The 13210-nt window shown below is 58.3% G+C and overlaps 1 protein-coding gene across 1 annotated transcript; it reads left to right on the forward strand.

The window, feature by feature from the left end:
* Positions 1-2678: 2678 nt before the first annotated feature.
* TMEM59L (transmembrane protein 59 like) lies at positions 2679-7707 on the forward strand. The gene is made up of 8 exons (XM_047097155.1): positions 2679-2877; positions 3841-3997; positions 4099-4208; positions 5355-5507; positions 6089-6191; positions 6515-6632; positions 6734-6851; positions 7102-7707. The coding sequence occupies exons 1-8, from the start codon at positions 2710-2712 to the stop codon at positions 7228-7230; spliced, it is 1056 nt and encodes a 351-aa protein (XP_046953111.1). The 5' UTR covers positions 2679-2709; the 3' UTR covers positions 7231-7707.
* The last annotated feature ends 5503 nt before the right edge of the window (positions 7708-13210 follow it).

Raw genomic sequence — 13210 nt, forward strand, 5'->3', positions numbered from 1 at the left:
GAGCAGAGATGCTTCTCCCACGCTGAGACCCCAGTGCTCAGGGGCCCTCAGTATGGGATTAGCCTGTGTTCCAGGCCTGTGTTCCCAGGAGGCAGGGGCAGTGAGGGTCCGGACCTGGACATATGAGGTTGGGACAGCAGAAGGCGGGGCTTTATCATTGCTACCCTGGAGCTTGCGCCTGGGTAGCTGGGATGCCTAGGTTCAAAGCTTTGTGCGCTGAACTTTAAAAATTCAGACCCCATAGGCATTGGAGGTGGGGCCTCAGGAGTGCTGCCTGGGTCCAGGTCAGGGCCCCTGGACACTCTGGAGAACCTCGGATGTCTGGGTTCCAAGAGGAGAAAGTTGCGGTGTGTGTGAGGGGGGTGGAGGGCGGGGGGGGGTGGGGGACGGACAGCTGGGTCCCTTTCTCCTCCTCCCCCCACCGTCAGCAAGCGCCGGCGCCACGGTGCCGTGCCTCCTCCTCAGCCTGTACCCAGCTTGGGGGTGGGGGTCAGCGGGGTCGTGGTGAGGGCGGCAAGGGACAAAGGGCGCTTGTCCGATGCCCGCCCTGACCTCGGCCGCCGCTTCCCGGACGCCCGGCCCGCCGCTGATTCACGCCCAGGCCCGCCGCAGCGCCCCGCGCCTGCCGCCCCCGGCCGGGCCGCCCCGGGGGGTAGGAAGTGGGGGGGGGGCGAGGGGCGGCGCCGAGTCAACTTTCCCTCTTAAGCCCCGAAGGAATGTCGGCGGATTTCCTGAAACCCGACCCCGGCCGCCCGCCGGCCCTCCCGCCCCTCACCTGGACCTGCTCCCCCGGGAATGGCAGGAGGGGCGCGGGGGCTCACCTGGGGGGCCAGGGTCAAGTCCTCCTTCCGCTCCCGCCCCCAGCGGCCTCGTGGAGCGGAAAGGGGGGGTGGGTGGGCAGCAACCAAGCCCTCTCGCTCTTCTCCGGCAACCGACGCCAGCTCCCCAACCACTCCGGCCTCAGTTTCCCCTTCCCCAAAAGGATGCAGGGAGTCCTTCTTTCCTGCTGCTCTTGAAGTGACGCCTCTTCTGCCTGATGCCCCACCCTCGGCCCGCGTCTCTTTGCTCCTCTCGCTTGTATCTGGGCCCACTCCTTTTCCCACCCTGAGCCTCAGTTTCCTCATCTGTAAATTAGACAACGCTACCGGCACTTCCTTACAGGGTTGTTGCAAGAACATACCTGGGAGGGGCTTTGTGTGCAATGAATGGAAGTACAGTAACTGTGGAAGGTTTAAGCGCGCGGGGCTCCGGAATTGACATGTGTGGGCTTGAATCCCAGCTCTGCCGAGGGGTCCTGGGGCCCAAGTTTCCCACCTGTGAGGCGGGGGACAGTATCAGTCTTAACCAATGGCTGTTTCCCAAGGCACAGGGCCCAACGCGCGGGGGTTTAGCCCCGGGGTTCCCTCGCTTTCGCGGAAACCGCGGGCTGGAGGCCCTTGCCGCAGGGTCGCCGCGGCGTAGCCCGGGAGGGGCGGGGCGGGGGAGGGGCCGCGCCGGGATCCAGATGTTCAGGGTCCGCCAGGCACAGCCGCGCCTGATTAAGCCACGTGGGGGCCGGCCGAGGCCGCGGAGATGAAAGCGCCGCGGCCGGCCCGGGGAGGGGGTGCGCCAGGTCCCCCCGGGTCCCTTCCTCCTCGGCCGGAACCTGCGGCGCCCTTTGACCCACCGACCCCGCGTGGCTGCCGCCCCGTCTGTGGGGGTGGAGCGTTGATGGAAGCCAAGTGGACGGCTGCGCGACCTCCGCAGGCACCTGCACCGGGCATGCTAGCGAGGGATGGAGGGGTCATCTTTGCAGGGGGCCGAAGCGTAGAGGGGCGCCCACACTACCCTGCCTGACTGAGAGGGAGCTAGGGAGACCTCTTAAACCGAGATACAGGGGGTTTCAATCTGTCACCTTGGAGCGTGGCAGTTATGGAAGGCAGCAGTGTCCCTGTTTGCCCCAAGTTTCCCCACAAGAATTAGGAATTTTAGCAGCACCTACACGCACCTCTGTGCCCCCCTCTCACTCAGCGCCGGGCCGAGAGGCTCCCAGTCTGGGGGAGAGAGTGCTAGATCCCCCAAGCCTGTGGATCAGGGCTGGGCCAGGAGGGGGCGAGGCTGGGGGAACCCTGAAGGGCCCGGAAAGGCTTCCTACAAGAGGCAAACCAGTTACAAAGTTACCACCCCTCTCACTTGGATGGCGAAGGACTGGATGCCACAGACCTTCCCGAGGCCTTCACCGACCCAGTCTTGTGATCCTCACGTCCCTCCACCTCCACTCTCTGGCTTCAGCACCACCACCCTCCTACCCGCCTCCGGGTTCTCAGTTACTTTTGCCTGGATTGCCCTCCCCGCTTGGTCAGCTCAAACTTTGCCTCCTTGGGGAGGCCCTCGCTGGATCCCCTGGCGAACAGAGACGCCCCAGCCCATCACCCAGTTTGTTTCCTTTTGGCCCCAAAGCGCTGGCTGAGATTCTCCAGCCTGCATACGAGGGAGGTGTCATGGCACCCCCGAGATGGGACAGGAGGTCCACCTGCCCCACCCCACCCGCTCCCCGACGGTGCCGCAGCGCAGCTCCCCCGCCCGTTCTCCGCATCCCCCGCCCCCCCTTCCCAGGCTGCCTCGCTCGGGTGACGTCAGCGACCCGGTCCCCGCCGCCGCCGCCGCCGCCGCATCCTCGGTGCCTGCCAGGAGCCGGCGTCCCCCGAGCCCCTCGCGCCCGGCACGGCCATGGCTTCGGTGGCGCTGATGCCGCTCCTGCTGCTGCTGCTGCTGCTGCAGCCTCCACCTGCCACCCCCGCGCCTTCCGCCCGCGACCCCTTCGCCCCGCAACTCGGGGACACGCAGAGCTGCCAGCTGCGGTGCCGCGACCGCTATCCCAGTCCGCAGCTCTCGCAGGTGAAACGCATGCGGCGCGGGCCGGAGGACCCGAGACCTCCCTGGTGGGGGAGGGGTTGGGGATGCGGTTCCCACCGTCGGGAACGCGAGACAGGGGTTCTTCGGAGGGGGAAGGAAGGAGTCGGAAATGGGGCTTCCACAATGGGGATGGGTCCCTCTGGTGAGGGAAGGGCTGGAGTCTCTTCTGTTGAGGCGAGCGCAGGGGTCGGGTGTCCCTCCGATGGGGCTTGGGAGTTGCACCTCCCGCGGAGGAAGGGCTGGGGGGGGGTGGTGGTGTCCCTCTGATGAGGGAGGGTTTGGAGATGCAAGTCCCTCTGATGAATGCGGAGCTGGGGGGGGGGTCTCTCCAAAGGAGGGGCTGGGAGGGGGACTGAGGTGTCTTAGTCCGCTGCGCAAAGACCCTCGGGGCGCCCATCCCCCACCTCCCTCAGGCCTGACGGTCCTCTTCTCCTCCTCCTCCACCTAAGCGACTTCCACATCCTCCTCCCTCCCCTCCCCCCCCCAAGAGCTACCAGCCCTCATTCACATCCTCGGCGCCCCCCCCCCCAGCTGGATCTCCATTTTCCCAGGCCAGAAAATACGACAAAACCTCCTCCTCTTAGCCTCCTCCCTCCTTCCTGAGGCCTGAGAATCCCCCTCAATCTCTGCCCTCCTCCCTGGAGCCTTGGTGGGGGGAAGGCATTTCTCTCCCTCTTATGCATTTTACAACCATTGCCCAAACCCAGTGCCCTCCACGGTCCATCCCCCTTCTCAAGCTCCCTCCCCTTCTCTCTTCCTCAGAGCTAAGAACCCCCACTAATATTCTTAGCCTTCCTCTCCCCACCTCAATCTCTCTGGATTTGGGGGGGGGGAGGAGGAGGGAGAGGACCACAAATCTTCTATCTCCTGCTCTGAGCGTGTGCTTCCAGTGCAGATCTCCTCCTGCCCCTCCCCCTGGCCTGAGCCCAGTGTCCCCTCTCCCAGGCAGAGCTTGAGGAGGAGGACCCCACGGAGTCCCCATATGAGTATGACAGGGCTGTCCTGATCAGTGCTTGTGAGCGTGGCTGCCGCCTCTTCTCCATCTGCCGATTCGTGGCCAGGAGCTCCAAGCCCAATGCCACCCAGACTGAGTGTGAAGCAGGTGAGGCCTGGCTGGGTGGCCAGGGTGGGGAGGGGTGGCGGGGGAAGGGTCAGCCTTTAGTCACCCCTCCTGCCCCCTCCCCACTCCAACCCATCCCCCAGCCTGTGTGGAGGCCTATGTGAAGGAGACGGAGCAGCAGGCCTGCAGCGAGGGTTGCTGGAGCCAGAACCCGGAGCCGGAACCTGAACCCGAGCCTGAGCCAGAGCAGAAGGTGGGCACCCTCCCACCTGTGGCCCTGGGATTGTCGCCACTCTTCTCTACCCCCCTCCCTGCAAATCTGCACTCATATCCAGAGTCTCCCAGGCTCTGCAGTCCATTCTGGGCTTACCGGGTGCCCTCGATGGAGTCAAGTCTGGTCTCAAGCCTCAGTTATCACCTCTGTGATATGGGAAGTACTCTCTCCTCCCACCACCTTACGAGGAGTAAGAAAACAGCCACGGTTTGTCAGTCATTTGTCCTGATCCAGGCTCAGCCATAGCCTGTCCCAAATTCCTCAGGCTACCTAGAGGCACCTGGGACAGCGCCACTCCCATTTCGTGCCTGCGAAGCAACTACCCGAGTTCATACAGTTAGGGCTGTACGAGATGGGATTTAAAGCCAGTGCCACCAAGGCTTATGAACACCTCTCCCCTCACTCGTCTTCTGTGCTATTAGAGCTGACTTTATCGAGCACTTACTACATGCCAGGTGCTGGTCTGAGCACCTTCCTTGTGATGAACAGGTGGCCGCTGTCACGGCGGCGGGGGCTCAGAACTGAGTTTCAGGGAGGAGCAACCCCCCACCCCCACTGCAGGGAGAAATAATAATTGCTCACCTGTCATGTCCATAAGTGAGTCTAGGAAACCCTATATCTGGGGAAACTAAGGCACAGGACATCATTCATCACAGCCAGAGACCCATGGACCGAGATTCCCCAGAAAGCTCTTCTCCCTTCACCCATTTTCCTCCACCCCCTCCAGGCCTTCACTGTTCATAAAAGCACACTGCACTATGATTCCTTCCTATTCTGAATTCTCTGCTGATGCTGTCAAAATAAGAAGGATGGTGGTGACAAATTTAATAATAGCATCTACTACACATTAGGTGCTTGTGCTGTACCGTTGTCTAGCTGAACTCTCATAACAACCCCACGAGGGAAGAGAATCATCCCCATTTGAAGGTTCAGAGAGGGCAATCCGCTTCTCCGAGGGCAACAGGAGGCCAAATGCAGCTCCTAAGGCCTGTGTTCGTTGTACGAAGCCCTGTTGCCCCAAACCACTTAGCAAATTCCAATCATAGTGAATTCTCCCAGCTCCCCTCCCATTGGTGAACGCCCTACCTTGGTGACATTTCTGTGCCTTGGGCCTTCCCTTGGCAGAGAAAGGTCCTGGAAGCTCCAAGTGGGGCCCTTTCGCTCCTGGACTTGTTTTCCACCCTCTGCAATGACCTTGTCAACTCGGCCCAGGGCTTCGTCTCCTCCACCTGGACATACTACCTGCAGACTGACAATGGGAAGGTGGTGGTGTTCCAGGTGAGGGGTCTGGCAGGGGCCACACCAGCGCGGTGGGTGGGTGATCAGGGTAAGAAGGTGGGATGCGTTGGTTCTTGGCTCATGGGATGCAAAGTCCTCAGGTGGTCAAGGTTCAGACGCAGCTAGATTCAGGGGTTCGCTGTCTCACTCCCCTCCTTGACTCTGCTTTTTTCTGTGGTGGCTTCATTTCCAGGCAAGCTCTTCCCTCCTGATAGCTGGGTAGATGCCCAAGGCTCTAGATTATAACCTCTCTGAAGTTCTAACTAAATTGGGACTTACTTTGATTGGCCCTGGCTGGGTCATGTGACCATCTCTCGGCCAATCCCTGTGATTCTATTGGCTTGGTCAGGAGCTAAAAAGGATGGGGTCAAGATGCATTGAGATGCCCACAATAGCAGGGAACCACATCCCTGATGTCACAGCCCAGAGCCCCACAGAAGGGTGTCCTCCCTGCACCCAGTGGAACGATGTGCCAGTTGGGCATGGGACAACGTAGCCTTCATGGGCCAGAGATGTGCTTCCCAGGGCTGACGTGGTGACTTTCTAAGTGGCCCTTCTGTGCTGTCTTGTTCTTGACCCAGACCCAGCCTGTGGTAGAGAACCTGGGGCATGAAGGGGCCCGTCTGCAGCGAGTAGAGGTGACCTGGCGGGGATCCCACCCTGAGGCCTTGGAGGTACACGTGGGTAAGTTCTGAGGCTAGACCCATGCTCCTTCCACAGGCAGCTCCACTGCCATAAGGCATCCTCCTGGAAAATGAACCTCTAGGAATGGGATTTCTGTCTCTCAACTCTTAGAATTGCTTGGTCCATCTCTCAGGGTTCTGTAGTCTGTTTCCCAGGATTCCATGCTCCACCTCCTAGAGTTCCATGGTCCATTTTCCCGGGTTCTGATCTATTCCAGGACTCTATGACCCATTGCCCTAGGTCCTGGCTTCCTTTCTCCTCTCCATGGCTGCTTTGATCTCTTGGGGGAGGTCTGGGAATTGCTAAGAGCAGACCTGTCTCAGACCCTGTAGGCCCCTTGGACAAAGTGAGGAAGGCCAAGATCCGAGTCAAGACCAGCAGTAAGGCCAAGGTGGAGTCCGATGAGCTGCAGGACAACGACTTCCTCAGTTGCATGTCCCGGTGGGTGACAGGACCCCGGGGGTGGGATGGGAGTGGAGCTGGAAGGGAGGGTCTCCCAAACCCCCACTAGGACCGCTGAGCGTGCCTTCTGGGTGGGTCAGGCGCTCAGGGCTCCCTCGCTGGATCCTGGCCTGCTGCCTCTTCCTTTCTGTGCTGGTGATGCTGTGGCTGAGCTGTTCCACCCTGGTGACCGCCCCTGGCCAACACCTCAAGTTTCAGGTGGGCGGGGCCCAGTGGAGGGGTGGGAGAAGGACTGCTGCCTGGTCCTGAATTGGGCCACCCACTCTCCCCTGGAGGCAGGGTCTCCTGACTTGCTGTGTGACACTGGGCAAGTTTCTTCACTTCCTTATGAGATGGGGGGAACGATGCCAACCCATAGTTGAGGTGACCTGAGATCAGGGGTGGGAAGGAGCCTTGGCAGGGTGGGAGCTCATTAGCCCTCCCTCCATCCCTCTTCCTCCCCCTGCAGCCCCTGACCCTGGAGCAGCACAAGGGCTTCATGGTAGAGCCAGACTGGCCCCTGTACCCTCCCCCGTCGCATGCTTTTGGGGACAGCCCCCCACCCTACAAGCTGAAGCTGGACCTGACCAAGCTGTAGGTGTCCATCCACCCATGCATTGCCAAGTGCAGGGGCTCCGCGAGCCTCGCTTGCCCTGTGCCCAGGAGTCCAGGCCAGGGTGGGACCATCCTTGGGCTCCTCTACCCCTGATCCTTCTTCTTTCCCCAGTCCCACTCCTTGCCCCTCCAGGCCCTGGGATTGCCACGCCCCCAATAGGGGGGTGGGATCTGGCCTTGGTTCCTCCCTGCCCCCCTTCCCCAGAGTGTGCTACTTTTGTCTTCTATCTTGTAGCTTCTTGAGTATTTGAGCCCCAGTTCTGTGCTGCCTTCCTCTTTCCTCTTTCCTCCCCTTTTGGAGGGTGGGGGCTGAAGGCACAGGGGAGCCACCTTGTGCTAGGGCCCCCTCCTTTTACCCACCTCACCTCCAGAGATCCAGTCCCAAGAGAGGAGGCCCCTGAGAGAGGAGGTGGTGGGCAGCTCCATGCTGGGAGGGCGGCTGAGACTGGGGTTGCAGCATGGGGGTCGGGAGGAATAAACCATGTATATAAAAGATATTTTGGACTGAGCCTGCTTCTGTCTGTCTTTCCATCTGTCCTTGGAAGAATAGCCTGGGCATGGCCAGGACCCCGGTCCACTTGGAGATGGGGACAGCCCTGGCAACTCCCTGTGGCTTGAGGAAGGACAGCCCCTCTGCCGCCCAGCCCACATCACACTTCTGACTAGGGATGTCCCTAGAAAAGTGGCCTTTGCTACCTGCTTGGCCTGGATGGGTCAGTACCCTTTCTTGCCTCCCTTTTAGGGTCCCTTCTGTGAGATGCACAGGTAGAGGCTTGAGGGGGGATGTTTGTTACTGTTGTGGCCATCAGGGTTCCATTGCCCTTTCTTTTGGGGACGGAGTTCTGCTCCACTGGGAGCAGCTTCAGGGCACTGACCTTGGGTCTTATCCCCTTCCCTATCCAAGGGATCCATCCTTGGCATGAAAAAATTTGTTTAATGTTTATGTATTTCTGAGAGAGAGAGAGAGAGAGAGAGAGAGAGAGCATGATGAGCTGGGGAGGGGCAGAGTGACAGAACGAGAGGGAGACACAGAATCCGAAGCGGGCTCCAGGCTCCGAGCTGTCGGCACAGAGCCCGACACCAGGCTCAAATTCACGAACCATGAGATCATGACCTGAGCTGAAGTTGGACCCTTAACTGACTGAGCCACCCAGGCGCCCCCATACTTGGCACGCTTACCCCGTACTTTGCATTTCAGGAGGCTTGCAGGACAAGAGCAGCCTCCCCCCATGAGGCCACGGCCATGGCTCTCCATCCTTCCTGTCCATTCTGCTGACTCCCTGAGATTCTTCCAATAAATCCTCTTTTAGCTTGAGCCAACTGGAGTCGTTTCTATTGCCGGCAACCAGAGATTGCTGGGGAGAGTTTGGGACGAGGGGTGTGGTGGTGGTCAATGGGGTGGCGGTTTCCCAGGGCTGATGGACATCTATGGGTGACAAGTGGGCTGGGGGAGGGGCTTTAGAGGGAACAAGGTGTGGGGCTGATTATCAGCCCATCCATGCTTCACCTTACCTTGTGTCCCAGGAGGTGGCGATCCACTTGGGCTCTCTGCCTTTTGCTAGAGTCACCACAGGTAGGAGGTGGGAGGAGGGAAGAGCGAGAAGTCCGAGTGTTTCTCTTCTGGTGTCGGTCCCTGTACCCCCCAACCTCCAGCCTGTGCGTGGTCACAACTCCTCGCTGTTGCTCTCCCAGGGTGCTGCGCCACCTCCTGTCGGTTACCCAACCCTGCCCACACCTCTGCAGATAGCCCCTTTACTACAACTCCTGAAGCATCCATTCTGAGCGGCTCCTGCCTGCACCTTCCTCCCTAACACCATGAACATCAGGACTCAACATATAGACAATTTAGCCCCCAAGGGATTGTTCTGGGTCCTGGTGGGGTTTCAAGGCAGCCCCTTGGAACGTTGCCAAGAAATGACACCTGGGCAGAGGTAAGAAGCAACAGCAGGCCCGCGCTGCCCAGTAGAGCTTTCTGCAATGATGGAAACGTTCTGTCTGCAACACCCCCACCCACATAACATTATGGGTCCCTTGCGATGTGGCCAGTGAGACTGAAGACTTCATTTCTCATTTAGTTAGAGTTAGTGTACGTTTAAGGCTTTCCCCCTATTTTTGTGTGGTGGTAAACTATACATATCACATATTTTAATCTGTTTTTAAGTGTACAATTCTGTGGCATTAGGTTCATCGACAATGTCGTGTGACCATCACCACTACTTAAGTGGCTACTCTAGGGGCACCTGGGGGACTCAGTCGGTTCAGCTTCTGACTCTTGATTTCAGCTCAGGTCGTGATCTCACAGCTTTATGAGTTCAAACCCTGTAGCAATCAGGTTCTGCGCTGACAATGCGGATCCTGCTTAAGATTCTCTCTCTCTCTCTCTCTCTCTCAGCCCTTCCCCTGCTTGCACTTTCTCTCTCAAAATAAATAAATAAACTTAAAAAAAAAAAAAAGGCTGCCGTAACTGCTCAGTCCAGTGCAAAGGGGACCCTAGTGGTCCTTTCCGCCTTGCCCACGGCCTCCCGTCTCATTGACTCCAAACACCTGGGTGGCATCTTGAGTCTTCCCTGTCCTCCCTCCACCTTATCCCATCGGCAGAGCCTATCTCCCCCACCCCTCCAACCCACATGCTTTTCTTTATCTCCATGGCAACCAGCAAGGCCTAAGCCGCTACCAGTTCTCAACCAACCACTGCACCTGCTTCCCCTTGGGGCTCCCCGCTTCCCCTCCAGCCCCCCTCCAGCTCCATGCAGCAGCTTGGAGCTGCCAGGATCAAGCGATCCGATCCCAGCTATCACCCGCTTCTGGGGTTTCCTGCTGCCACGAGGAGTCCAAACAGCCACACGTACCATTGAGGCAACCCACCATCTGGCCCCAATCACGTCTCCCATCACTTCCGTGGAGGCTCTCCCCATCGCTCACTATGCTCCAGTCACACTGCTTCTCTCTGGATCCCTGGAGCCTACCTTGTTCCTTCCCGCCCCAGGGCCTTTGCATTTGCATGTGCCTATGCCAGGAACTCCCTCATGGCCCTGCTCTGCCCAAGTCCTCATCTAAAAGGGCTCCTCCTGGGGCGCCTGGGTGGCGCAGTCGGTTAAGCGTCCGATTTCAGCCAGGTCACGATCTCGCGGTCCGGGAGTTCGAGCCCCGCGTCGGGCTCTGGGCTGACGGCTCGGAGCCTGGAGCCTGCTTCCGATTCTGTGTCTCCCTCTCTCTCTGCCCCTCCCCCGTTCATGCTCTGTCTCTCTCTGTCCCAAAAATAAATAAACGTTGAAAAAAAAAAGTTTAAAAAAATAAAAGGGCTCCTCCTCCGCGAAGGACATCCTGGCCTCCTCAGACTCCTCCTCCAGAAGCCCCTGTTACACCTGTGTTCAGCTTCTGCACCTGCGCTCACCACATTTATAGTTGATGAATGATCACTTATTTCAATGTTGGCCTTCTTCAACATAATTTCATAAACTCAGTGAAGGCAGCTCCTGAGGGGCTCGTGTGTGACCTGGCATCATGGAGTAGGTATTAATTATTTTTGTTGGAATGTCTCCCTATTTCTCAGACCCTAGAAGCAGCCTCATCTGGTCAAGTCCCTTCCGTGCATGGGGTTAGACCTTTTCCCTCCTTTGCTGATCACCACCCCCTCATCATGAGTCGTTATTGCCCTCAGGCATCACCAGATTTCCTCTGTTTATCATTTATTTATTTATTTATTTTAATTTTAGAGAGGGGTGGGGCAGAGGGGCAGAGGAAGAGAGAGAATCTCAAGCAGGCTCTGTGCTCAGCATGGAGCCCGACACAGGGCTCGATCCCTCAACCCTGGGCTCATGACCTGAGCTGAAATCAATAGTTGGACACTCAACCGACTGAGCCACCCGGGCGCCCTTATCTGCTTCTTTTTGAGATTTTTGTTTTTAAGTAATCTCTACACCCATCGCGGGGCTCGAACTCGCAACCCTGAGATTAAGAGTCACATGCTCCACCGACTGAGCCAGCCAGGCGCCCTTACCTCTGCTTAACGTTTCAAAGGCTTCCAATATTCGCCAGCCTGGCAGCCACCATTTCCTACCTTTGGGTCTGAAGACAAAATGGGTCCTACCCTCACGGTTCCCTGCAGTAACATCAGTCAACGGTCTAACCTCCGGGCCTTTGCTAGAGTTGCTCCTTCTGCTCGGAACACCTTTGTGGATTTGGTAGGAATCTACCTGGCACCCTACGTCGCCCCCTTCCTGCTTCTGAACAGAGCCCCGGCTTGGTTTGATCAAGATTATGTGGTTTCGGGCAAACTGAGCAGCATGACCCAAGCCTTCCCAGGCGCGGGTGGGGTTTACTGGGAGAGATACACACACACACACACACACACACACACACACACACACACGCTGTCAGCTGGGGTTGTTGAGCGGGGAGGAGGATGTGGGTCTGGAGCTGCCGAGGGCCATTTGTTACCACAGCAACAGAGCCGCCCAGAGGGACAGAGAGAGACCGTGTCTTTACACGCCATCGCGGGAAGTCCTGGATCAAATGTGCCTGAAGTCCACCCTGTCCCTCCGTGTTTGCCTTAAGCCGGTTTGCGTTGGAACTGCAAAGTTGTGACTGGTCCCAGTCTCTTTGCCCTCCCTCCCCCCCCTCAAGTCTGAGCCCCCGAGGGCTCGAGGTTCTTGGTATGTTTCGATGCCATGTGTCTAGTGTGTCAATTCTCGAAGCTCTGGTGACCAGCCTAGGGCTGGGCCCAGAGTGGGTGCCTCAGAGATGTGGGATGAATAATGCCAGGTGGTGTGGGTAGAAACTATGAGTTCTGTGCTGTGTGGTGTGGGGAGAGAAGTCCCTTCCAAATATGTGGCGAGCGGCGGTTGCCCAGAAGAGGCGGCAGCTGACTTGGGCTTTGAGGGATGGGTGGAATCTGAGAAGGGAGGGTGTCCTGGATATGTGGGTGTGTTAGAGGTGTCCCAGGGGTGTGCGCGTGTATATGGGAGGTGGGTGAGTGTGTGCATGTGCAGAGAAAAGCGACGTTCACTTATATACACCTACCCTTTGGAGGGCTTCGTCCACCACCCGCAAAGCCTGCATGGCCTGGCCCCTGCCACCTCCTCCCTGCTTCTCCCTCTACTTTCCTCTCTCCTTGCTACAACATGCACCTCAAGGCCTTTGCACTGGTGTGCCCTCCATCTAGAATTCTTCTTCCCTAGATTATCTGGCCCTATCCCTGGATTCATTTTTTTTTAATCTGATATTACTTCCTCCCTGAGACCTCCTATTCAGCTCATCACCTGCTGAGTCTTTCTCCTTCCTTGACTTGCTTACGGCTTCATGATCTGTCTCCTCCCCCACCCCAAACTGGACATGCTGCAACAGTCCAGGCTCTGTTCAGACGCATGATTGGGTCTGCTGTGGCCCCAGCATCCCTACTGGCTGACTTGAGGGATGCCCCAGCAGGGCCGCCTGGAATCGCTGGGGGAGACACGCCAAGTGCCGGACAAACGCCTTTGGGCCCCTCTTCCAAGTCACCCCTGTCCCCTTCTCGGAGTCTCAGGAGTGAGAGGGCCCGTTGCCTCTGTCCGGGGCTCGTCCAAGGAGTACAGGCCCGCAGAAGTGACCTCGTGGAAGAGCTCTGACTCTCTATAGCTCTCTGAGCCTCAGTTCCCTTGTCTGTCCCTGCCCCCCCAGGTCTGTGAGTCATCTGGGAAGCTGCCCCCTCTGCCCCTTCCTCTGCCTTCCTCCCGCACTGATACAGACCTGATGGAGGGTGGGTGGCTGGCTGGCATCATGGCAAAAGGCAGGAGCACCCATGTGTCTGGGGAGTGCAGTGTTGCCATGGCAACTGGTGGTCCTGCTTCCCTGGTGACGGCCTGAGTTCTGGGCCCAGAAGTGGTAATCTGCAGAGGAAGGGAAGAAGGGAGGGAGGTGTCCCTGGCAACATTTATAAACACTTGGAGGAAAGAATGGGGACTCGTGTCTTTCCCTTTGGGGTA

Source organism: Lynx rufus, unplaced genomic scaffold, assembly GCF_022079265.1.
Source record: "Lynx rufus isolate CCGP_SWC_20201006 ecotype Redwood Valley unplaced genomic scaffold, mLynRuf1.p SCAF_4, whole genome shotgun sequence".
Classification (NCBI taxonomy): domain Eukaryota; kingdom Metazoa; phylum Chordata; class Mammalia; order Carnivora; family Felidae; genus Lynx; species Lynx rufus.